General features: G+C 40.5%; 1 protein-coding gene across 2 annotated transcripts in view; it reads right to left on the bottom strand.

Moving 5' to 3' along the window:
- Positions 1-25418, bottom strand: part of nek7 (NIMA-related kinase 7) — an 81597-nt gene that overhangs the window by 15582 nt on the left and 40597 nt on the right. For both annotated transcript variants that reach the window (XM_059340926.1, XM_059340925.1), the window contains exons 3-8: positions 21801-21941; positions 20981-21043; positions 16819-16929; positions 13275-13383; positions 11045-11152; positions 2486-2580 (exon numbers count right to left, since the gene is read on the bottom strand). In XM_059340926.1, coding sequence (XP_059196909.1) covers positions 2486-2580; positions 11045-11152; positions 13275-13383; positions 16819-16929; positions 20981-21043; positions 21801-21941 — 627 coding nt within the window. The remainder of the gene's footprint in view (positions 1-2485; positions 2581-11044; positions 11153-13274; positions 13384-16818; positions 16930-20980; positions 21044-21800; positions 21942-25418) is intronic.

A 25418-nucleotide genomic window follows, 5' to 3' on the forward strand; every position in this document is an offset into this window, starting at 1 on the left:
ATTATTGGACAGGTCACACATTATTGTGACCAGCAGCAGGAAATACTGTGGAAGTTACTGGATGTTAAGGTGTTAGAATTTGATATTAAGCCAGACTGGACTCAACTGGTATGACCAATTTTACCACTACAGTTCACTACAGTCACACTAGTGACTCCAGTCCAGTTGGTGGTAGTAATGTACCTCAATACTACAACAATAAACAGAAGAAGAAGGAAAAAAGGGAAAAGAAGACTGATGATTATGTGGGGAAAACCCTTAAAAACAAGTTGGATTTAGCACGGTGATGCTCTTGCCTCTGCAGGATGTCCATGATTTGAAATAACTACCATGGTGTTAACTGATTTCCAATAATGAATCTACATTCATATACACAAATCAACCATGTTTGTCCATTAACGTCCAACTACATGGCAACTGATTTTTTTTTATTATTAAACCTTAAGAAAATTACCTAAACCAATCTTAAACAATTAACCACATCAAATTAAATTGTGCAGTGCTGGTGTCATTATACCTGCAGCAGGAGTAATATAAACTAGAGCAATCTGGTTTTCATCACCAGTAAAGCAGCATTTCCATGTAAAACAACACACATACACCACATGAAAACAGAATGTGACCTACAGCATCTGTAGCTTTCAGCCAACCACAGCTCTGCATTGCAGCAGTGCATTGTGGGAAGCTAATTAGCATGAAGGACTGTGGTCTCTGAGCAACCATGACCTGCAAGCTGAGCTCAAACTTCTTCCCTGCGCGTTCCACACCTCTCTATGCCTGAGGCGCTGTAGAGAAGGTGTAGTCACTGGTGCGTTGAAATGCAGCCCAAGTGATCAGCAACTCAGGGGAGTTGGGGGAGAGGAGGGGAGGAAAATGTGGGTGTTTCCTTGGCCGACAGTTTGTCTCTGAAAATGTGTGTGTATTCAGTGCATGTGAAGGTTGGCAAGGTGAAAAATCAGATTGACTGCTATCATCCACGTCTATCATTGTTCTGCTCCTCACTCTTTCCTCTTTGTTCCCTCCACCTTGCTCTCCTCCTGGGCTCGTTTCCACTCAGTGCGGTCTACAGCAGAGCCCTGTGGTGTTTTGCTCCTGACTAATCAAACTAGTCAGTGTCACTGGGCGGCCTTATCTAAAACACATGGCCATGTCAGTTCCCTTCACTCGCCTGCTTTTCAACGTTTAGCAGGTTCCCTGGCTAAAGAACTTTAACTCAAAGAGTCTTTCAGCCTCGGATCAGCCCGAGAAAAGGAAAGGAAAAGAAGTGAGGAACAGGAGGAATAACAGGTAGAGAAATTAAACATAACATTTAGATATATTCTTACTATTACTAAAGTGTGTGTATTTTTTATTTTGCACATAATCACTTGTAGTAGGGTCAAGGTAAACCCTAATATATTTTTCCAAGACATTTTCAATTAGTTTTTCTTGGCCATACAAGACAGCACTATCTCACAAATAATCATATATAATGCAGGGTTCATGATGTCTATCCAAGTTACTCCAGTGATCAGTCTCAACTAAAAGAACAGAGCAATATATTGAGGGGGGAAAAAAGTATAACATTCAACAATCATACTTTTCAGTCAGTTGGTTAGAAAGTGCCTCAAGACGGAAGGACTCAGTTGCACCTTTGACAGCTCTGGTAGCCGACGGCTGAACTTAAGCCTATCCTACTAGCTCACTAACATAAGGATATGCTCTTTTAAGTTCATGTCAAAAAATCCAGTGTTTTCACCCAAACAATCCAGTTTCATGAAAAGACTTGTGTGATAATGTTTGCCATTTTATGTTGACGACAGTGGCCACCACTTTTCTCTCCCCTTCACTGCCTTGGTGTCAGGCAGTCACATAGTCTGCCCATTAACCACCCAATTAAGTAAGCTATTTTGCCCTGAAAAAAACAAATAAAAACCTGTGTAATTTCAGTTAGATAGCCAGCTGGCTTCACTGAGAATTCTGCTCAAGTCTCTGGAAAAAAAATAGGCTTGACTCGGCGCCTGGTGTGAACAGCTAGATTAACTGGCACAGAAGCCGCAAATTGAAAAGCAAGCGTTTTTCCATTCTGCTTTGCATCTGGTAAACCTTCTTTGAAGTGTCTACTACGATGTAGCTAATCCCACCAACAGTCGCGTTTCAAAAAAAATGCACACCTAGGTTTACGTAGGCACGTGTGGCATTAAAATACAATACATTTTCCAGGACAACGTAGATTATCACCATAATATCTGGTCATTTTAATTAATGACCAGTTGTTTCCATGACTGGAAAACTAGTCTTTAAATTTACAGGTTTTTAAGAACGCGTGGGAACCCTTTACATGCTGTATAACTAGGTGGAAAAGGGCAGGTGTATTTGTATGCGTTTTCTTTCAGTACTCTATTATATTGAGGGTGGTTTGTTTGTTTATGTGTGTGTCTGAGCCAATGTGTTCCCATGTCACTCCCACAGGGTGACAGTGTGTGCACATATTCCCATAGTTTACCTCGTAGAGCAGGCATCCTAGCGACCAGATGTCAGATTTGAAGTTGTATCCGTTTTCATGTATCCTCTCCGGTGACATGTAGTAAGGAGTACCCACTGGAACACAAAGGGAGAAAAGGTAGAGGGAGGGTGCAAGGGAAAAGGACAGAAAGGGATAGACAGAGGTAGAAAAAGGAGGATGGGACAAAGAGAGAGTGTTAACATTTTGCAATGCAAACCTGTACTTCCCACAGTTCATCAACATCAATGACACACCTCAGACAGAACACTAGCACAGGTGAGGAATGGAGGTGTAGTCTCACACTGTGACATATTGAGAGGTAGAAATACTCACCATATTTTTGCAAGAGTTTAAAAAAGAAAACTAGATGTTCACTTACAACTTTAAAGTGCATTACCTCTGTTCATTCTGAGTAAACTGAAGAAAGATTATATATAATAAGGTTAAATACCATTATGCACACTGATACAGAGCATGCAATTGTACAAGTACCACAAAGTTGCATGCATATGTACAGCAGACATCCTCGCACACACAAAATATACATAAATCAGTTTTGATTACTGGGGCTCGGTAATGATCTGAAACAGTAGTCAGAGAGTACGCCAAGGGAGCAGCGGCGGAGCCTTAAAAGTTGGCTCGTTTCTGGTTCTGGTTTGGAAACTCAAGAATCCCAAACTGCCATGGCGACTGGCAGAGCTCCAGAGAATCAGACCTTCACCCAACTGGACACAACGACGAACCACAGCTCAACATCACATCCATAACACGCTGCAGGAAGCTTCGGAGATTTGCCGCTTTCTTAGCAGAGTCTGACTGACTGCTCTTTTCATTTGCTTTCTGTTTGCTGTGATTTCCCCATGTAAAAGTCTATCAAGCAAATCCAGCAGAGGTTTTACATTAATCACATATGGTTAAAGGATGGAAATTTTACCAGCCCTCTAAACAGTCCTGAGCAGCTCTCAGACTCCTCTCAAGGAAACATGTGAATAAAGGCTTACTGGAATATGACGACGACAGCTGAACAGACTCTGCTGAGTTGGAGTAAAGCATCCATCAGTGACTTCGCTGAACAAGACAATGTGTGAACGCCACACTGCAGAACATTGTCTTGCATTCTCCTTGAGATCGTTAGTGATAATAACATGAAAACTGATTTGTTACACTCAAATGTTTGACTTGGATTGCTATTTAAGTTTGTAATATTCCCCACAATTCAATATTATCACAATACTTAAGTCACAATATAATGTTTGTATTTTATAATTATAAACATTTTGTGATAAGCTGAGTATTGCAGTAACATATATTACGATATAGTAATTTTATCACTGCCGCGAAAGAAAACGTCCACATCTCTATTTTCTAATAAGATAAAGTTTTCATTCAAGCAAACATGAAGCAAATGGGAATGTCAAGCAGACAGACTGAACAACACTGTGTATTACAGTCAACTTAGTTAAACTCAACTGATAAGGTATTTTATCAATGCAAGTTGTACAAAAACATTATGCTGCACCTTCAGCAACAGGGGAATTTGAAAGTAAATCACTATTAAATCAAAATTAAATAAATAGAACGTCTTAACTTTGCACCATCTAGTGAACTGAAAGAAGCAACTGATTTTGCTATTGTAGTACCAAAGAGTTAATTTTGTATTTGCAATATCATTAATTTATATCATAAAATATCATTGCTTGGTGAAATATTGTGTATCGTAAAATATTGACCCTAGTTTTCAATATGAGCTAGATGACCTAACATTGCATTGTTTTAGTTACATACTATTTATGACTTTTCTACTTGTTTAGATAGCAGTGTGCCCAAGGTCCCCTATAAACCTGTGGTGTCTTCAGGTTTTCAGTCAAATTAAACGTGACACCATCTCTTTTAGAGTTGAGGGTGCACACATTAATGAAATGAGCTTGTTGGTTAATTGGTGGGATGAAATCTAAAATAGTACTTGACACCCAAAGCTGAAACGGAAAACTTTGGGGATCAGTAGAATATGCTGTTGTCCCTTATTTGTATGTTGCTTTGGACAAAAGCCAAATGAATACATGAAAATGTAAACGATGAGTTCAATGCCATCTAATGCTTCATTTTCTTTTTACAGTAAGGGCAAAAAGTTTTTTCTAATAAACCAAACCCAAACAGTCTTGCCCCTAGCCTACATACAAAGTGTGTGCTGGGAAACAGGTACACAGAGTTATGTGGAAGAGTTTTTACAGAGGGCAACTGGTAGTTGTTGAGCTTACAATAACAAACAAACAGTTGAAGGGAGCCGGGTAGGTGAGAACAGCTCTCAAGTGTAAAGAACTCAGGAGAAAAGTCGGCTAGCAGGAAAATGGTAGGAAAAAACCATAACTACACACTCACTCGCAGTACTCATGTTCGCACACACACACAAACTCTCCAGAGCCATTCTGCACATTAACAGGTTGAAGGGAAACTCAACTAATGTAATTGCAATTAATAAAACTATTACAGAGGGGGGTATTAGATTTGAAGTCTATGGGAACTGAAATTAAAGCTAGCACTCTTAATTTTGGTGCAGATCTAATTGGGTTGAAAAAACACGCTTTCATCTTAAATGTGCGGTTTTGAATAATGAAGTGTTACCTGTCATTCCAAAAATAATCAGCATCTGTACAGGCAGAGGAGAAGCAAGAGAGAGCAAGTGGAAGAATAAACAGGGGATTGCTGTTTTAATTGGTCATCAGGTTGGTATTGTGGTTTATATTGTGTGTGTGAGTGTGTGTGTGTGTGTGTGTGTGTGTGTATGTGTGTGTGTGTGTGTGTGTGTGTGTGTGTGTGTGTGTGTGTGTGTGTGTGTATGTGTATGTGTATGTGTGTGTGTGTGTGTGTGTGTGTGTGTGTGTAAGCTGTGAGGTCTCATGGTGCGGTCTGAACAAGCTCCCCTAACATTCATTATTAGTTGATTAAAAAGAATCAGCCTCTCTTATGCTAATAGTGGCATAAAAAAACCCGGCAGCGGCAGGCTCAGGCTCCTTCAGCATGCTAAATCAAGGGCACATTACTTATTCATGCAAATAAATTGAAAGTCATGTTGGGATTGATTTCCATTATTGTGAATGGCTGTGACAACACTGCACTCTGTGCGAAACAGGGTAATCGTTGTTGTATAGGAGGTGAGATGCCATCGAGTTTAAAGAACCCCACACGTTTAGCCCGCTGCCAACAGTTCTGGTAAATGAACCAACATTGGTGTTCTTTTAAATACATTTATTGATTCAGACTTGTTGCAATTTCCTTATCAACAATTTAAACCTAAAGCTTTTAAATTAGGGGAGTTAGGGAGTTTCTATTAATGGTGTAAAACTTCTCTAATCTGTGCTCTATTGCCAGTTTCTTTGTAATGAACAGCAAAACAAGATTCTGCTCAAATCTCAAAGGCTGCGAATTTCTCATTCAGACCCAGGGCAGGAGTTTGGAAACCTCTGCTCTATTGTGTTCTAACAAATAAGATGTAAAGTTCTAGGCAAGGAAGTGGCAAGGCCAGAAAGGACTTAATCTCACAGTCAGAAGGCGTTCCCTGTATTCCCCTATATTCCCATTATGTTGTTCTTGGTTTTCTATATGTCCTGCTGAGCCCTCAACCCCCCATTTGGCTCTCTGCCTACCCCTCTCTGTTTCACGACTTGCTTGCTTGCCTTTATAAGATAACCCAGCCTTTATATACATGTTGAAATAGTCATAATTATTTTCAACATCAGCCTCCCTGAAGTCTTTCTGCTTCCATCTTGTTCTCCCTCCTCCTCTCTTTTCCTTTCCTTTTCCGCCCTTTCCCCCGGTACTCATCGTTAACACCTCTCTCATTACAGGTGTTAATTGCAGGTACATTATACTACTTATTACTGCCAGTTGGCTAGTCTCTCTATTCCTTGATTGCGTCAAATTTCCCGTCAGTATCGCTCTTTTATTCTTTTTCTCTTTAATCCAACTCTTGCCATAACTCTTTAAGTACCCATCCTCAGCGATGAAAGGCAAAGTGTGTCTTTTGCATGCTTGTGTGTAGTTGTGTTGGCCTTGTGTCCAAAAGTGTGGATGTATGTGTCACTTAGTGTTTGTCTTTTATATGCTACAAATCTGAAAGACTGTGCACACTCATCTGCCTCTGCATGTGTGTGTGCATGCATTCAAACCCATATGAATATTCACATGTATCTCTGAGCATACATACATCTGTATAGGAGACAAAGAGTCTGTCAGTGTGTGCAAGAGTGTGTGAGAGACAAAAAACAGAGAGAGAGAGAGACAGAGAGAGAGAGAGAGAGAGAGAGAGAGAGAGAGAGAGAGAGAGAGAGAGAGAGAGAGAGAGAGAGAGAGAGACTCTGCAGGCTGCTGAGCGGCTGAGTTGAAAGCCTGGGAGCTGACAGGCTGTATGCCTGGACCTCCATCTCATCTCTACCACCCTGCTCTACTGTTCAGCTGGGTGGCTGGGCTCATTACAGACCCACGCTGGCACGCCATTGCATGCACACACACACAGCTCTTCCTCACATTCTTTCTTTCTATCCCTCTCTCTCTCACTCTCGTTTTCCTTTTTCTCCTCCATTTTTTGTCACTTTGTCAGATTCTCCCCTTTTTCTTTTTCCTGCTCCTTCTAACTTATTTCTCTCTCTTTGCTTCCTTTTTTCTCCTCTTTCTTTAGTGTCACACTTTCTTCTCTTGCACCTGACACATTCTACCATTCCTTTTTTATTTTTTTTGTCATCCATTCTTTTATTTCTTATGTTCCTTTCTTTTTCTGACATATTGCCTTCTTCTCTCTCTCTCTCTTCACTCACTCACTCTCTCAGCACTCTGTGTGCTGTCTTCCACTCTCCAACTCTAGTTTTCTCACACCTTCATACTCTCTCTCTCTCTGTCTCTCACGTTCTCCCCAACCTTCGTGTCTCTCCGACTAAAAGTCAAGGCACCAGAGGGAGGGACAGAGGGAAGGAGAAATGAGCGCAGGTAAGATAGAGAAACAGCAGCAGGGGAGAAGGATATGCAACAAAGAAAGACAGAATGGAAATGTGCTATTGGAAACAAACAGCAAGAAATGTCAAGGGGAAAGGCAGGGACAGTGGGATGACGCACTCTGAGTCCCTTGGGTAACAGGTCATGCTAACCTGGGACATAATCTGTTTCTACAGTACAAGATCATCTACTGATGACACTGTACCGACTTTCACATATAGTTAAAATGTTCTTAAAATGATAAAGTACTGTGATCACACAGGCACGTATACAGAGTAACCTTACAAAATCTCAAATGCATACTTCACATGCTTATCTGGAAGTAAATGTTATGATCCAGTGTAACTGTTCTAAGTCAAATGTATCTATGTTACACATGTGCACTGACTCTGCACTGGAAGAAACATGACACTGTGTTGGTTTTGTGGAGATTAACGAAGCAGTCTTAATTGCTTGAGATTAATGGTGGCAGTTTTCCAGTTGACCTCTGTGCTTGTGGGCCTGCCTATCCTCTGCCAACCTAAAGAGGGTGCTGTGGACTCAAGATTTAATTAGCAATCACAGGCACATTCAGCCGACTCTGCTGGCACTGCAGACTGCTTAGTTGATAGGGCTACTGTTGAGCTGTATGGAGAGCCACTTCATTCAAAACCCCACCCAAACTGCACACCACCTGTTACCAAACTGCACACCACCAGTTACCAGACCAGTCACCTATCCAATCATTTCACGCCGTTGCAAGGAGTCGGCCTTTGTGTTTTCTGTCGCAGTTTGGTTAGGTATAGGCACCAAAACTACTTGGAAAGGAAAGCTCATTGTTCGAATCAAAATAGAAACTTTCAAATGAAAACACACCCCTGATCACACAGTGTAAGGAAGTTCAAAAATAGCACCAGGCACCAGACTATTTTTGTAATCCCTTTTGTAATGGCTGGTGGACCAACTTAACTTTTAACCCTGGGGTAAGTAAAGGGTAAGAAGAGGAAACAGTGGATAGTTACTGTAATATTCCAGCCTCTGTCCCCAATCTTTAAGTGTAATTAAAGGATAAGAAGAAGAGGATAACGCTTGTGTTTTTATTGCATCTTATCCATTAGTTTATTATGTTTAGGTAGCACATCACAACTGTGAAATATGCTGTGTCATACATGTTTACAAAATACTTTCCTCCAAAATACCTTCATAGTATGTACCACTTAAAGAATATATTAAAATATATTTATTGCTCCTTTCCTCTTACATATCCTAGATGTATCCAGTACTTGCAAAATACTTGCATAAAAGTAATTTCTCCTTTCCCCTAAAATTTACACTTGTTGTTACTCCCTTGTGCCACTGTGCATTTAAGTACCAATAAGAACCAGTAAGTATTTTATATAGATTGATTCATAAAAATATATAACACAGTAAGTTAAGGGGACACACATTGTGTAAAAGTGTTAATTACACTGTAAGTCACGGATTAACACGCTGCAAAACCTTTTTAACCCCAACCATGATCTTTTCTGACACCTAACCAAGTAGTTTTGGTGCCTAAACTTAAGTCACTTAAGAAGTCACCTAAGTCAATTATAGTAAATCAATTTGAGTTTTGTTTTGTAAAAGGACACAAACCGCAGTATCCTGAGTAAAAGTGCTGTGTGTTTAACCCATTCTTCAACATGAACTCCTCTCTGATCAACTAACTTCTGGGGGTTTTGAAAGGAATGGCTCACCAGAGAGCTGATCATATGATTCACGCTTTCTCTAAAACGGCTGGGCCGCTTCTGTACAGTGGCTGAGAATAGCATGCTGTTTTTGGTAATAACAGTTTGACATAGGGAAGTGAGACCGTGTGAATGACAGTGTTTACATTTGTCTATGGATCCATTTTTCTACATTTTCCACTCTCATGAAGCAGCTGAAACTGCAGAGGGGATGACACAGTGCTTAGTGTAACCATCTTCACTACAATGATCTGTGCCACATGTAATACTGGACATGCAACAGCTAGTGAACGCAAAGATATTAATTGAAACATTATTATCACAACATACTGGGGGAAGTCAGCCCAAAATGAAAAGAATATGTATAAATCTGTGGCTGCTTCTGCAGGTTATTGTGCTCAATATATCAAAAACCTGATCCGACTTTGTGAGCATAAAACAATCCTTATCAGTATACAACCCAGCGTGACTGGTTGCTGCCTTTATTTGCAGTGCAAAAGCTCAGAAGAATCAACTTCGTTCCAAGAAAAAAAACTGCGCCATTTATGTTCTGTGTACACGGACAAAATAAACTGTTCAAAAATATATTTGCATGTGAATTAAGCGTAGGGGAAAATGCACCTGGTGTGTAAAGTAAAGGCTTAAAAGTAGTCGGTGATTAAAGAAAACACATCAATATTTTTTTTAATTCTGTGTGGTGGCTTTTGTCATCAATGCTGTAATTACAGACAATCTTCAGGATGCCCCATCCTTATTTCCCAAGTTGATGCTTCAAAACTGTGCCTTGAACAATGTCTTAAAAGTAAAGCAGTCACACATCTGCTCAAATATTTTCTACAGAAAGGGCAGACTGGTTTTATTTTATGATACCATAGATTTGTTTAACTGTTTTATGGATTAATTTCAAGCATTTTCTGTTCATAACAATTTATCCGTCATGCTTTTGCAGCATTATGCACTGTAATGCTAAACAACAAAAATGTGCAGGAGTGGAGAGACTTTGAAAATAAGGCACAGTGATGAAGGCTGGTAAGAACAGGCTGTTAACAAATTGTTAATAGGTACACTTGTGTTTTAAACACTAGGAGACCCTTAAACTGAAGTAGATGTGTGTATGTGAGTGTCTGTGTTAAACCCCACGTCTCCTGTAAAGTGAGACAAGCTCTAGGTTTGGTAGGTAAATGGTACAAATGTCTATTCCTTCAGAAATCAATAATCACTTAAATGTTTCACACTCGTCTTGTGGTTACAGGCCCGACTCCTAAAGATTTACAGTAAAAGGTCCACAGTCATTAAACACCCTCTGCACTGAAGAATGCATTTAAACATGTGGTTCCACTCTGTTTGTCAGCTGGTACAGTCTCAGGTTTAGCACACTTATAATTTAAACTAAGCCAAATGCACTAGTCTCAATTATCGTGGCAACTTTGGGCTACAATTCTCCCTTCTTTGAACAAAAAAATAATGTTATATGATTTTGTTTCCTACAAGTGACAAACACACCCATCAATGCCAACAGTAACCGTGATTGTAAAGTTGGCTGGCTTGTTTTATGGCACACGGTCACAATCAGAGCTGTGTGTCGCAGGCCTCTGCCGAGTCTTCATCTGTGTTAGGTTTAAAGGTCAAGGCAACAGGAAGTGGCTAAGTGGCCTATGAAGGGGCTGGGCACAGACGTGGCCAGGCAGCATGACTACATGACACATGGCTCTGGGCTCACCATGCCTAATGAAACACATCCAACATTGGGTGATTACTGGGAACCGCTGAGTCTAAGTGTCTGTGTGTGCGTTTGTGGGTTCAGAAGTGGAGAGCTTGTGTTTTAGTGTGTATAACCACATACTATACGCAGACTGTCGTAACTTACCTAGTGAGTGAGCAGCGGTTGTTTTGGAGCTGAAGAATCGTCCCAGTCCCAAGTCTCCTAGTTTCACTACTCCTGTAGCTGTGATGAATACATTGGCTGGCTTGATGTCTGGAGAGGAGAGGAGAGGAGAGGAGAGGAGAGGAGACATTAGTTGAGGTCTTTGCTCAGAAAGCATGACTGTATCACATGCAAGTAGGGCTAAGCGATATGACGATATATATGGTCAAAGTGAAATAATAAGTCTATAATATATGTTTGTCTGTAATCTGTAGCCGAACTGCTTCATTGCAATATTCAGGTCATGCTGATGACTTTCGACAACTATGTTCTGATCCTTGTGTGAATAATGTCATTCAACATGGGGGCAAAGAGCTTTAAGTCACTGTAGCATTAAGCTACAAACTACTTAGCGGATTATTCCTATACAGTATAACATATGGAGAAGTGTAAAGGTAATGATATATATATATATATATATCAACTAATCTCAACTAATATGTTGACATCAGAATTTTTCACTTTCTTATATCATAAGCGACCCAAAAAACCTAGAATCAGTCAGTTATATGGACTTATTTATTCATTGAATAACCAGAACACTTTATATTACTAACAATATATTGCGATATATATGGTTATCAAAATATGAAAGGACCTTTGTCAGTAGAGAAGACTCTGGCCATGTCGCCAGCCCGAGCATAAAGTGTATAATTGAAATTATTCATTTCAGTTAATGTGGGCGTTAGCGAACTGTTTCTGTTGCTTTTTCTAAAGTAATGTTAATGCGAAATGCATCGGCCTTTGAATTTTACTGCTCTAATATAATTGTAAGAGGCTTTTGAATAGTCGGCCTCTGTTAAGTGGTCATTAAAGCCCAGAGCTCAGGGTTCATTAGTGTCCCTGTGCCCTAATCAGAGTCAGCCCAACGGAAGTACACCACCTGTAGGTGTGTGTGTGTGTGTGTGTGTGTGTGTGTGTGTGTGTGTGTGTGTGTGTGTGTGTGTGTGTGCAGTGTTTGTGTGTGCAGCGTGTGTGTGTGTGTGTGTGTCTGCAGCGTGTGTGTGTGTCTGCAGCGCGTGTGTGTGTGTGTGTGTGTGTGCACATGAATCCAGGACTTGATTTGACTGGACTCTACTTAAAGCATGTGAGCCCATAAACACTGTGTTCTCTGGTCTATGTGTTGTTTAACACCTATAATTAAGCCTTCTGTCATATGCAACAAAGTTGACTAAACGCTGAAGAAAACAAACTGACTTTAAATTCAGGTTTTATTCACTTCTACTTTAAAAAGTGGACCGTACTATGAGTATTATAGGACTTACATTGTTAACAACAGAATGTACAGGAAAGCAGCACCATACAGCAAATATTTAAGATTGTTTTCCCACCTTTCAGACATTCACTGGTTCCAGTTCAATTAAGTATGCTATTAAAATTTAACTTGCAGAGACTTGAAACTTGTTTGAGACAGATATAATCCATTGCAGTGAACACTTACTCTCCCTGTTTTTGGTACTTTCAGTAACACATTTCATTTCATTTGAGGTTTGAGAGTATTTGTTAAGGCCAAGCCTCCACTAGACAATGGGACCAGTTCCAGGTGAGCTGGCGGAAGACAGCACCACCTGTAGAGAGAGGCTCAGCACACACCTCGTCCGAACTGTGTCAAACATCATTAAGCATGCTGAATTTTCATTGGTGGGATAGGACAGTGTGCCACTCTGCATCAAGGATGCCCCTACTCCTACATCTGTGCACGTCTTTGACATCGCCACAGAAATTATTATCAGTCAATACAAAATATCTTCTGACAAAACTTTGGGTCAGTGACTGCAATATAATTCCACTTCAATTTTAACACTGTAATAATATATAATGAAATGAAAATGAAATGACAGTTTTAAAAAAATGTATAGATAATAATCACCCTTTTTTCTGTGGTTTGGTCAAGGTTTTTCTAGCTATGGAAATAAAATAAAATAATAAAATATTTATTAAAGTAGGTTAGAAAAGATATGCAGACAGCAGCAATGGAGTATGCACCTTCCATTAATTATCTTTTAATGTTTTTTTTTCTCCCAAACAATTGGCTCAATTTATAAGCACAACTTGTGCAGCTGAACAATAAACACAAGATAATTTCTTCATTGTATCAATGTTTGTGGGTGCGTGCTTATGTACGTGTGTGTGTGTGTGTGTGTGTGTGTTAGTGTGTGTGTGTTAATGCTACCTCTGTGCATGACTCTCCGGGAGTGCATATGTTCGAGCGCACTGCAGAGCTGGACAAAGTACTTCCACACTGTTCTCTCTGGGATAAGCCTCCTCTGCTTCTTAAAGTGCTGTAAACACAAGCACACACACACACACACACACACACACAGAAAATCAGTTTGCATACCTGAAAGAAGGAACAAATAAAATATTTTAATAGCAGTGGGTGAAGGTCTTTTGTGGCACGGAATACAATTTTAAGATGGCAGCAGCGTGTTTATGTCTGTGTGTGTTTACGTAGCATCCATGCCGGCCCCGGTCCCCAGCTCTGACTCCACTGCTAATGCAACCCAGACCACTCTCCTCTCAATCTGTCCCTTGTCTAACCAAGCTTCGTCTCATTTTCTCTATGGCCTTCAATGGAAAGCACATGCATTCTCAGGAACAGAGAGAAGAAATTTGTGGTACCTTCCAAAACTCTCCCATCTGGCACACAGCTCTTTCGTAAGGTACAGCTTTCAGTGGCACACTGCTTCCAGTTGTTTTTGGTTTATTTATTCATTAAGGGAGTCGTTCTGGATCATTAAGAGTGGGGTCCATATCCAAAGACGCCACAATGATGACAGAGCTTCGACTCTAATAATGGCTTCCTGATCAACAGTGACAATAATCAACAAATGAGGAGAGGAACAGCAGTGGGTAAAAATAAGAATATGTAAAAAGTCTAACTCCCAGGATTTTATGGAGTGTCCTTCATTTGCATGAAAGAAAAGTCTGGACTTTAGCCAGCTTGGACTAGAGTCCTGCACATGACAATTGCAATTAAGCATTTAGCAGACTGTAACCTAGAAAAACTGAGGCATATTTCCATAAACAATACATTTCTAGAGACTCTCTAGAAGTGCACTGTTTAAACTTTTTTGAGAGGAAAAAGAAACAGACAGACATCCAACAGAGGATGACAGAATGAAAAAAATAATGTGCTTTTTTTTAACATTAAACCACGTAAACATGTTTTTAGTAGAAACCTAAAATAAAAGTATTAACACTTGAAATATTAATCAAGTGAGGAAGGAAAATCCCTGATGATAATTTATGTTGTATTTTTAGATATATGTCTTTACACAATATGCATGCATGTACGTACATTTTGCATACTACATGCACATTTACATTTATGCGTCGTAAGAGAATCGGCTTACAATCTATTTCAACCAATGCCTCTTCAGTGTGTTCTCTTAATTAGGTGATGGTATTTATGGCAGTACATTAGGAAAGTGTAAATGTAGAAAGAAGGTTTATCTTTTATAGCAATAGAATAACCTTTCGTCTCTAGTGTGGTCAGGGGCCAAGGAGGAGACTGTTAGAATTACTGGTCCGTAGCCCAAGTAAACAATGCGAGGGAAAGAGACATAAAAAAGAAATAAATAGAGAGAAAGATGGATGGGGAGACATCAAATAGTGGTACAATAGAATGAAGTAAAGGAAATGTTGCAGGTGATGGTAAGAGATACAGAAAATTAAGGAAGGCATGAGAGAAAGAGAGGGATAAAGAAAGATAGATGGAGAGAGGGAGGGAGGGATAGACCTTGGCCTATATCCAAACAAAGCCTTAGTGAGAAGCCATTCTTCCCTTGCCCTCCCATTTCCATATCAGAGGACTGTTTGATGTCAATGGGGGAGCACATAGACGCCCACCAACACCACCACCACCACCACCACCACCACCTCCTCCTCTCCATGCCTTTAACAGCAAACACTGCACATGCAATATTCTGTAAGTGCATGCAAATCAAGGACCATTTGATTTCATTTGAATTCTGAGATGGTCAGAGAGAGAGAGAGAGAGAGAAAGAGAGAATGAGGGAGGGAGAGAAAGGAGGAGAGAGCAGCGTGGAGGACGAGAAATCAAAAAGAATAAAAAATGTTAAATTCATGCATTTGGGGGGTTCTGTTTTACATATGGCACACTGTTCGAATGTGTTTACTTCACATTACGGCCCAAGGAAGGGGGGCTAATCCATGGCACGCACCTCTGGACTGCCACTGTTACATTAGAAAAACAAATCATTTAGAACTGTGAAGGAGACAAATGGTGAGGAGGAGAGGCGTGTACTTGTTTGTATGACTGTATGTTGTCAGCAGCCATAAGGAGATGACACAGTCTGAATGCTCCCAGCATTCTCGGTAGCTTAGCTAAGATAGCAGTGATGCTCAGTGGTTTGTTATCTTACCTCTTCAGGCTGCCATGATACGTCTTTGTAAAGTGCATCCCCGAACATTTGCGTGCATGTGTGTGTTTCTATGGTTGTGTCTGCACATTCTTTGCTTACACAGTATACCATATGTATGTATTCAGTGTGTGTGTGTCTGTGTGTGCTGAGCCTGCCATGTTCACTCTCTTGTACCGCTAATCCTCGCCTCTCCTAATTTGCTGTGTTGAACTGTGCGGATGTGGAGCTGCTGAGTATGACTGCAAACAGCTTGTCGAGCTGTGCCGATACAACGCTGCGGCATCATTTATGCATGGGAGAAGACCAGGCTTTTTACATGCACACCACTAATTTGCTATACTGGCAGGTTTTTATAATAACTGGGGGTTTGGTCTAACTCAAAGGCGAATAACAGGGTGAGCCTGGGATGTAATCGCTACCACTTTTGAACAAGCCTGTTCCTTCTGCTCCAATTTTAACAACATCGGCCTTACAAAAAAACCTTGTTGATCTAGGTTTAAGACATGGTCAACTCCACACATTCATGTGTCTCAAAGCCACTGTTTATGTAATTTATTCCAACAGACATTTGCTTACATTTCAACTCAATGTTGATTTTACTGGTTAGACTCATTGAAATTATTACATCTCTTTTCTCAGGAAGAGCCAGACAAGATGAAAAGCTGGGCCAGTATTAAGGCAAAAAATAACAATGTTCATGAGGAAAAAAACATCTATTTAAACCTCAAGTTTGCCAAAGTTGTGATAATATTACCACTTTTGTGTCAAGTACCTCACCTCAAGATTTAAAAAAGAAAAAGGTGGAAAAAGATTAAAGCTAGATATATTGTGCTCAGTATTTTTTCACATACCCCCTGCATACAACACATGCTGGAGCTTTATGACCATTAATCATTGCTTGATTCTTAACAACTTCCCTTTCACAGTCTACACAGACTGCTGGGATTAAAGAGGATTGCAGGAGGCCCTTTGTTAGTTGGTTTTGGGTTTCAGTGTGGAATGGATGATTCAGATTGACTCAGTGTCCAGGTAGTCAAAACCCGTAACAACCACAAACCACAGACTTCCTGCCACCATTCCTTCAGTTATAAAAGCAGAGTCAGCAGTTTGTTGCTTCCATGCAAGCATTCCTTCTGACACCAAATGTGTAACATGGACTGATTATTTTGTCATATATAAGATATACTGGAATTTCCTCTTGTCATAACAAGACACTGGATTTTTGTTTATCAGATAAACAGAGTCAGTTGAGTCTGTGTCCCTTAGTACTCCCAGCAGTCTGGACAAGAGTGTTAGTGAGTTGATGTGCTTTTCTAGAGAGTTTCTTACCTTGATCATACGTGAGAGGTCTCCTGCATCTGCTAGCTCCAGGACTATGTTCAGCTCATTGTCCTCAATAAAAGATGCATGATACTTTATCACATTGGGATGGTTCAATTGCTGTGGGAGAAAAAAAAAACATGTCATGGAGGAGGAAAGAAAAAACAAAACAGAAGAAATGTTGGTGACACTTGTCACATTAAGGGCTTCTGTGGTCACACTACCTAATCCAAGAGTGAACATCAATCATTGCAGGAGCACCAGACAGAAGCATCTTCTTGCAAACTTGTTACACAGTTTAAAACAACCCTATCAGCTGATAAATAAAAGAGGTTCATGTCATGAGTTGTGCAATCCACTGCACTTTCACTACCAATTAAAACAAAACAGTTGAGTCCATATTTGGAATCTATATTTGGTAAGTGTGGACCTAATGAGACGGTTTTGTCCTCCAGTGTGACAAAGCTGGGTGACATGTCACAACAACCCCTCTGTCTGTGATGACAACAACCCATGTGTGAAACACACACACACACAAAAACACACACACACGCCTGACAGGCTGACATGGCTGGCAGTCAGAAAAACAAGCATCCCAGGCTCATCTCTGGCTGAGATTCCTTCCTGTTGGTTGGTCAATAAGGCAGGAACAGCATTCCCTGTAGTAAACAAAAAGTCTCTATCCATCCAGAGCAAGAAGAGAAAAGGGGGAGGGAGGGAGAGAATGTGCAATGAAGGGAAAGAAACAAATGACACAGTGACACAGACAAGCAAAAGAATGATGGAGACAGGGCGGGGTGAAGAGGTAGGGAAAGAGAACAAAGGTGAAGAAGGGAAAAAAGGGGCAGGAGAGGGATAAGGTGAGCAGGGTAGGTGAAAGGGGGGGAGGGAACAGAAAGAGATGGTGATATGTGGAGAGCTGGAGACATGGAGCTGTGTGTGGCGTGGCAATGTTGAGCGGGGAGGGGGGATCGTGATGTGAGCAGACGGAGCGGTGTGACACGCGTCCTCCACTCGGCTCGGCTCTGCTTTCTCTGCTGTGATTAAAGAAATGTTCATGCTCCGGATGATGCCGAGAAGAGGGGAAAGGAGAGCACAGTACAGTACACTGCGCAACACTACACTCTCCACTCCGTCTCTGCATCCCTCCACAATCCCCTTTCTCATTCGTTCTCTCTTTGCCATCCTCATGTCTCCATCTTTCCTTCTCCCTCCCCTGTCCTCTCTTGCCAGATGTATTTTTGGCTCAGAGTGGCAGTTCTGCACGGCTCCACACTGTAGCACAGCCAGGGAGTGATGACAAGCCCCCCCCTCCGCCTGCCCCAACCCACTCCTCTTCCACAACTTGAACCTCAGGCAGAGGATACAAAGAAATAAAGAGATATGTTCACATGCAGATGTTTATGTAAATGATGGATGCAATACAACGATCATTCATTGGGAAATATCACACGGAGTCTTGCATGATTATGTAATTACACATGCTCGCTGAGACCCACCAGCGTGTGTAATTACTTAATCATGCAAGACTCAATGTGATATATTTGGTGAGCTGGTGATGTGTTTCAAAGAAGAACAAGATACTGACTAATGCAATCTGATGGTTCAAAATGAACGACGATAATAAATAAGGTTACAGCGTATTTATAAATGAAATTACATGCTCACAGGAAAGCAGCGGGTAGAAATATGAACACGAATATTAAAAATAATGATATTAACATACCAGTGTACTTCAGCTGTGAAACAATAAAATAAAAACAGCTTTTAATGTCCATCACCAGCATAAATTGATTCCTTGTGCTGCATGACATATTGATATTTTTCAACTCACTGAACAAGAAAATTTGTAGATATGCAATATTGGGTTATTTGTTCATTAATAGAGGAAGTAAATATGTATTAAACTTGCAAACAAAATGTTTTGCTCACAGAGAGACCTAAAGATTAAAATGAATTCAGTTTGTGTATCTGGTTAAATGAAGCTGGTTGCTGCCAGTTTTCCGTCTTGTCAGTAAACCTCTGGTATAATCTAATCAGATGCAAAAACCTGACGTGCATGCGCACACACACCACACGTTGTTTTTTTTTACAGAAACACAAAACACAGAGAAGCAAACACACAGACATCATTACAGCGTTTCACTGCTGATTAGGGCAGATCATTAGTCTTCAGAATATAATCCAGGCTTGATAGTAGCCCACATGCGAGAGGAATCCACAGCTGTGGGATTTCAAGAATGGTGAAACTAGCAGATTGGCGGGGAGCGGGCTATTGCTGCAACCAACATTCCTATCAGCGAGGATTTAGACAAAAGGATTGAGTGAGAAGTGAGATTCTCAAGTTGAAATCATCATGCCAGAACGGGAAAATACAGATGAATGAGCAGACACAAACACAGACAGACAAACAAACAAATAGGCATAGGACTGTCGAAAGGCCATGACTGAGTTTGTGTGTGTGTGCGTGCACATGTGTGATCACGCGCCAGTATGTGTGTCATTCCAGTTGGTCCATGCCAGTGTGCCTCTCATTATTCTGATTTGGCTGTGTCTCCTGTTGGCCTGTCTAGTGGGGGATAAAGCAGAAGGACTGTCTCTCTCTCACACTCAGCCCTTTATTATCAGGCTGGCTGGGCAGCGCAGGGCCGGGCATAACATCCATGTTCACTAGCAATCAGCTTATAGGATGAAAAGGGAAGAAAAAGCTCTGAGGGGGGAAGACGAGCAAGGAGAGAGGAAGGAGGAGGGATGGATGGAATGACACTGCAACTGGGTGAAAAAGACAGAAGAGATAGTTACAAGCAAAAGGGAAATGACACAGAAAAAGTGTATGGAGGAAGAAGAGCCATATAATGAGCGGGAATTTAAAAAAAGGAAATGAAAAATGTAGTCACCTGGCAGAGTGTGACATTTAACCCAGCCCTGACCCCTCTTTGGAGGTTAGAGCTACAGATCCAGGCATACTCCGCTGTCTGGTGCCGTCAAGTCAATGATCTGTTACTCAGATTACAACTCTCTACAGGGTCTCGCCTGCATCTCAGTATTGTTGTCTTTGATTGGCCCAAAGAGCCTCGGGAGATTCACTGATGTGTTTGAGTGGTACAAACTAATTGGTTTTGTTTTCTTTCCCTAATGTACGTGTGAGCGTGTGTTTGTGCACAAACTGCCTGTAGTGCACATGCATGCGCAGCAAGGCTTCATATATATATATATATATATAGAGAGAGAGGGAAACGCTACCAGGAATGCATGAATGCACAACACAATCAAACCACAAACACACAATACTTTGACACACATCTAGGATCTTGCAGACAGGAAGAGATATTGAAGCTGTCATTAGTTTGTTCATTAGTATTTGAGAGAAACCGAGCTGACACATGTTTAAGGTAGTTTGATTAATGATCCAATCCTTTAGAAAAAAAGGAAAGCGAGATCAGGAAAGGGAGGAGGTAAAACATGAAGAGACACACGAGGGAGACTGCTAAATTTCCATGGTGATGCACTGTTGCCCGGCTGTAAACATTACAAAAAGATTAAAAAAAAACAATAGTTTTGGCATTTAAAAAAAAAAAGAGTCAATGTCAGCCTGGAGGGATGTTACACACACACACACACACACACACACACACACACACACACACACACACACACACACACACACACACACACACACACACACACACACACACACACACACACACACACACACACACACACACACACACACACACACACACACACACACACACACACACACACACACACACACACACACACACACACACACACACACACACACACACACACACACACACACACACACACACACACACACACACACACACACACACACACACACACACACACACACACACAAGCTTAGAGACATGTGGAGACAGTAATACACACGTACTGTACAGTCACACACACTTATTCACATTCTCACTTGTGTGCACAAATACTCAGAAAACCCTCTGCATTCATAAGCATGCAAAGAATCACGTGCACATACACACACACGTGCACATGCCCACACATCAACACACAAATCCAAGCTGTCTGGTGCAGATCAATTGTTTTCCTGTGGTGGAAGGTCTCAGCTGAGGCACCTTAAGAGAAAAGAGCGCAGCGCATGACGCCGTCTCCCTCCTCTCTGGTTCTTTACCTTAAGGAGATCTATCTCTTTGATGCAATCTTGCCGAGCTTTGGCATCCATCAAGTCGAATATCTATCAAGAGATCAAAAGGGGAGAGAGACAGAGAGAGAGATGGAGAGAGAGGACACAGAGGGGTGTTATGACATATTCAAGAAATGGTAAGATGGAGAGATGTAGAGAAAGTAGGGGAAAAAAACACTAAACAGAAAACATGGTTGCTGTTATCTAGAGGGTGGCGTTGGAGTGACTACAGGTGTTTCACATCTCAGTAACACACACATATCCCTGTGTAAGGTGTGTGTGAGGTGTGCTCAGCCAGAGCAGCATATCCTGTTGGTGGTGTGAAAGCGTGTAAAAGCCAGTTAATTCTGTATGTATGTGTGTGTGTGTGTGTGTATTCACCAAGAGAGTGTTATTGTGACGGATTAAAATATAAATACCTCACATGCATGGTTAATTGTAGGAACACGGTAGTGGTATCTTGCTGTCAAAGTAGTCATTAGAATTTATTAAAAGATAAAAGACAAAAAAAATGAAGAATCTGTTACTATTTTGCAGTGGGATTTCAGCCTACTTGCATGCCATGAATTTGTCATTTATCATGATTTTTCAAGTTTATTAAGTTGCACACCAGTGTGTGGATTCATGAGTTTCTACAACATTAGAATGAAAGTGAGGCCAATGTTTGTGTTGGCCTAGTGAAAGACTGACAACCTGCACACCCTTTTTAAGGACAATGAAAAAAGTGAAAAAAAGAGTTCAACATCTCACTGGCTGAATATATTGGCTGTACTTGATTTCCAAAATGATCCATATTACTGTGGGTTACCTGGACTTTCTTCAGAGCCACTGATGTGTTGTCTAACAGGTACCTCGCCCGGTACACCTCACTGAACTGGCCACGTCCAATTTTCTTCTCAATCTGGAAGTTTGCCAGGGAGTTATGGCCCATGTCTGGTTGCAATGGTTTCTGAAAGAAAAGAAAAACAACTCTGTTAGCATTTGTGAACACACACGTGTGCTTGTTCCCACGACTTTTGCACACACACACATATTACAAGGGAAAAAACAAATTATTAACAAACATCTTGCAGATGTACATACCATTGAAGAGCAACTATCTCCACATTACTGAAAGAGGAAAAAGTGAGGGCTGAAGGATGTGGGTGAAACTATGGTGAGGCCCTGGCTTCTGTAGTTTGTTTTGCTGAGAGGCTGCTCTAGGCTGCTTATGATTTGACTGGCATTAGGCTGATGACTGAAGCTGCGAGAGGTCTTGAAGAATATGCACACACTTGACTGCAGCAACACATTACCTCACTAAAACATATAGATGGAGGAAAGTCCTTGTTTTAGATCATTTAATTAGCTGCTATGCTGGTACCATACATTATTTTCTGATTACTACAGTTAGAAATCTTTTATCCCATTTTTATAAATAGATTGATAATGTTTCTAAGTAAACTTTGTAATCAGGGCTGTAACTGTACAGGATTCATGGTCCACTGCAAACAGCATGTAGAATGCACATTAAGTGGACTGATGCATGTTATGTGGAAAGTTGAAAAGAACAAGGTCCATCCAGGCACCTTTCGCCGTATGCTGTAAGTAACATGTGCTAAAGTTACACACTATGGCGAGTGTAAATGAAAGTCAACAGCAATGTAGAGAGAATTTTGTAAAAGACGATGCTGGTGTGTCGGTGCCCCTCTGTTGTTCGGTCTGTAAATGGAAATCCATCCAACATGCTAATGCTTACTCAGCCATTACCCAGATGTGTCAATGACCCAGTCAATACATGTTTGGGTTCTTTGAATGTCTATGTCTATGTCTATATATATGTGTGTGTGTGTGTGTGTGTGTGCGTGTGCGTGTGCGTGTGCGTGTGCGTGTGTAATACAGCCATGGTGGAACTAATTGTAACGCATTTCATTGTATTATTATTCTATTATTTCCATTTACTTCACAGTTTTAACTTTTGGGAACGTGTTTGTTCGGTACCATCGGTTCAAAATAAACCAAACCATGACTCCTAAACCGGGGTATGAACTGAAATGTGACTTTTGTGTACCGTTACACCCCTATTTGTTATTATAACTTACATCTGCAGGGCAGGCAAGTGAATCATCTGTGGCTAAATGGGTGCTGTTATGTGGTTAAAACAACACTATGACCTCCCTGAAGTAGAGGTGAAAATCATATTTCCCTTCACGGACAAATAAAATATCCTATTGCATAAATGCAGGCACCTCATCATTTCACCTAACTTGGTTTGAAGTTCACAGGAATCCTGTTTCTTCCTTTGTCTGCCAAGTTAAATCACTGACAGTCTGGCACTGGGCCACAGACCACAGGACTCCTCACCTCTCCTCACCACATGATTGGTTGTGCAGGCTGATACACTCACCTTCCGCGATTAAAAAAAATAAATAAATAAATAAATTAAAAATAAACCAGAATAAGCCCCTTGGATATGATGTGTGAAAAAAGCACAGAGCTGGCTGCATGACCTTTCCAGCCTTTTGGTAAACTTGTACAAGGCGTCGGCGGGAGCAAACAGAAGGTGACAGATATCAGAATGCCACATGTCACCAGCACTTCTGCCAATGAGGCCGTGGGAGCAGCTCAGGGGCAAGCGAGTTGGGACGGAGGGAAGAAAAACTAAGAGGGGGAGAAGGTCAAAAATTAATCTCCCAAGCACTAAAACACATAAGAAGGGAGTGTCATCACACTCATGGTAATGCTGTCAAACTGCTTCACTTATGTTTTGCTGTTTGACAGAGTCACCATCAGACCGCAGGCGATACAAGAATCCCCACCCAGTCACTACAAACAATAAATCACAAGAAAAAAATTACAATTAAATCCAACAAAAATACTGACAAAGGAAATAAGTTAAGCTGTATGGTTAATAGGGCAGCAGCTAATGATTATTTTCTCAACTGATAAACTTGACTTTTATTCTGTAAAATATAAGAAAATTGTGAAATTGGCTATCACAGTTTCAAATATCCATGATAACATATTCAAAATGCTTGTGTGTCACTTTTGTTCCAGACTGACCTCTGGCTTCAAAGTGCCGCTGTCCTGGCTTTTATGTCTGATAAATTATGCCCATGTTACAGAGGGACTTTTCTTTATTCCATTTTTATCACTGACTGGTGTTTCTTTTTTTTTTTATCTCTTTAATTTACTTATTTATTTTTTAACTCGTTAATTTTCATAATTTCATTTATATGTATTTATTTTTATTATTTTGTATGTATTTATTATTATCATTACTATTATTATTTTAAATATCCATCTAATCTTTGTTATTGTTATTAATGCTATTATTAGCATCTTGTCTTAAATTTAATTATGTGTATGTCTTGTATGTCATGTCATGTCATGTTTAGTTTGTCTTTTTCTGTTTGGGTTGACAATTTCCAATGTACAAAAAAACTTTTTTTGATGTCTTTCTTTATGTATTAAAGGACTGGCTCCGTTACACCGTTTTGTATGGGGGAAATTGGGGAAAAAAATAGTCTGGTCCAGACTCGTCAACCCCAAAATATGTATAAAGCACAGAAAAGCAGCAAATGCTTACATTTAGCTGTTTTTCTCAGTTAAAGTCAACCAATATGTTCAGCATTATAGGTTAACTATAAGAGCACAGTTTATATTATATATATATATATATATATATATATATATATATATATATATATATATATGGAATCCTATCAACAATCATATAAATGTCTGTATGCTGACATAACCAACCCAAAGACTGAATGATGTCCAACCCACAGCTAAATTAACAAAGACACACACATCACCAATGACGGCAACCACAACTACAACAGGATTGTTCAAAAAGGTATAAGGCTGAGGGTTGAGGGTGGTCACCAATTTAAGCATTTCATTCTTTTTTTTTTTTTTTAAGTTTAAAAATGACAGCCAAAGGAAGAGGCGTGAGCCAATTAGATGCCCTGTCCAATTAACACTTAACACCGTCGAGGTGTGTGCATTTTTCAGCATGACACCGCCATCATCCCGAGCTGTCTGAGAGTCACTGTGACAGAGAGCATGAGCATGACACACTGCTCCACAACCCATTGTTTAACATTACAGCAGCCCTTTAAAAAAGCATGCTTTGCTAATAGCTAACACTGAATGCTTTAACAATCACAACGTTCAACAACAAACTTACACAGAAGAGAGGCTAACCTACACAAAGATCTACAAAGTGTGTCAGATTGTAAGTGTGGCCATATTGTGCAATGACTTGTCATAATGGTGACAAAAGCATTTGTGAAAGGTGCGACGTGTATAGATTCAGAGAGAGAGAGAGAGAGAGAGAGAGAGAGAGAGAGAGAGAGAGAGAGAGAGAGAGAGAGAGAGAGAGAGAGAGAGAGAGAGAGAGAGAGAGAGAGAGAGAGAGAGAGAGAGAGAGAGAGAGAGA

This window comes from Centropristis striata, chromosome 9, assembly GCF_030273125.1.
Source record: "Centropristis striata isolate RG_2023a ecotype Rhode Island chromosome 9, C.striata_1.0, whole genome shotgun sequence".
Lineage (NCBI taxonomy): Eukaryota > Metazoa > Chordata > Actinopteri > Perciformes > Serranidae > Centropristis > Centropristis striata.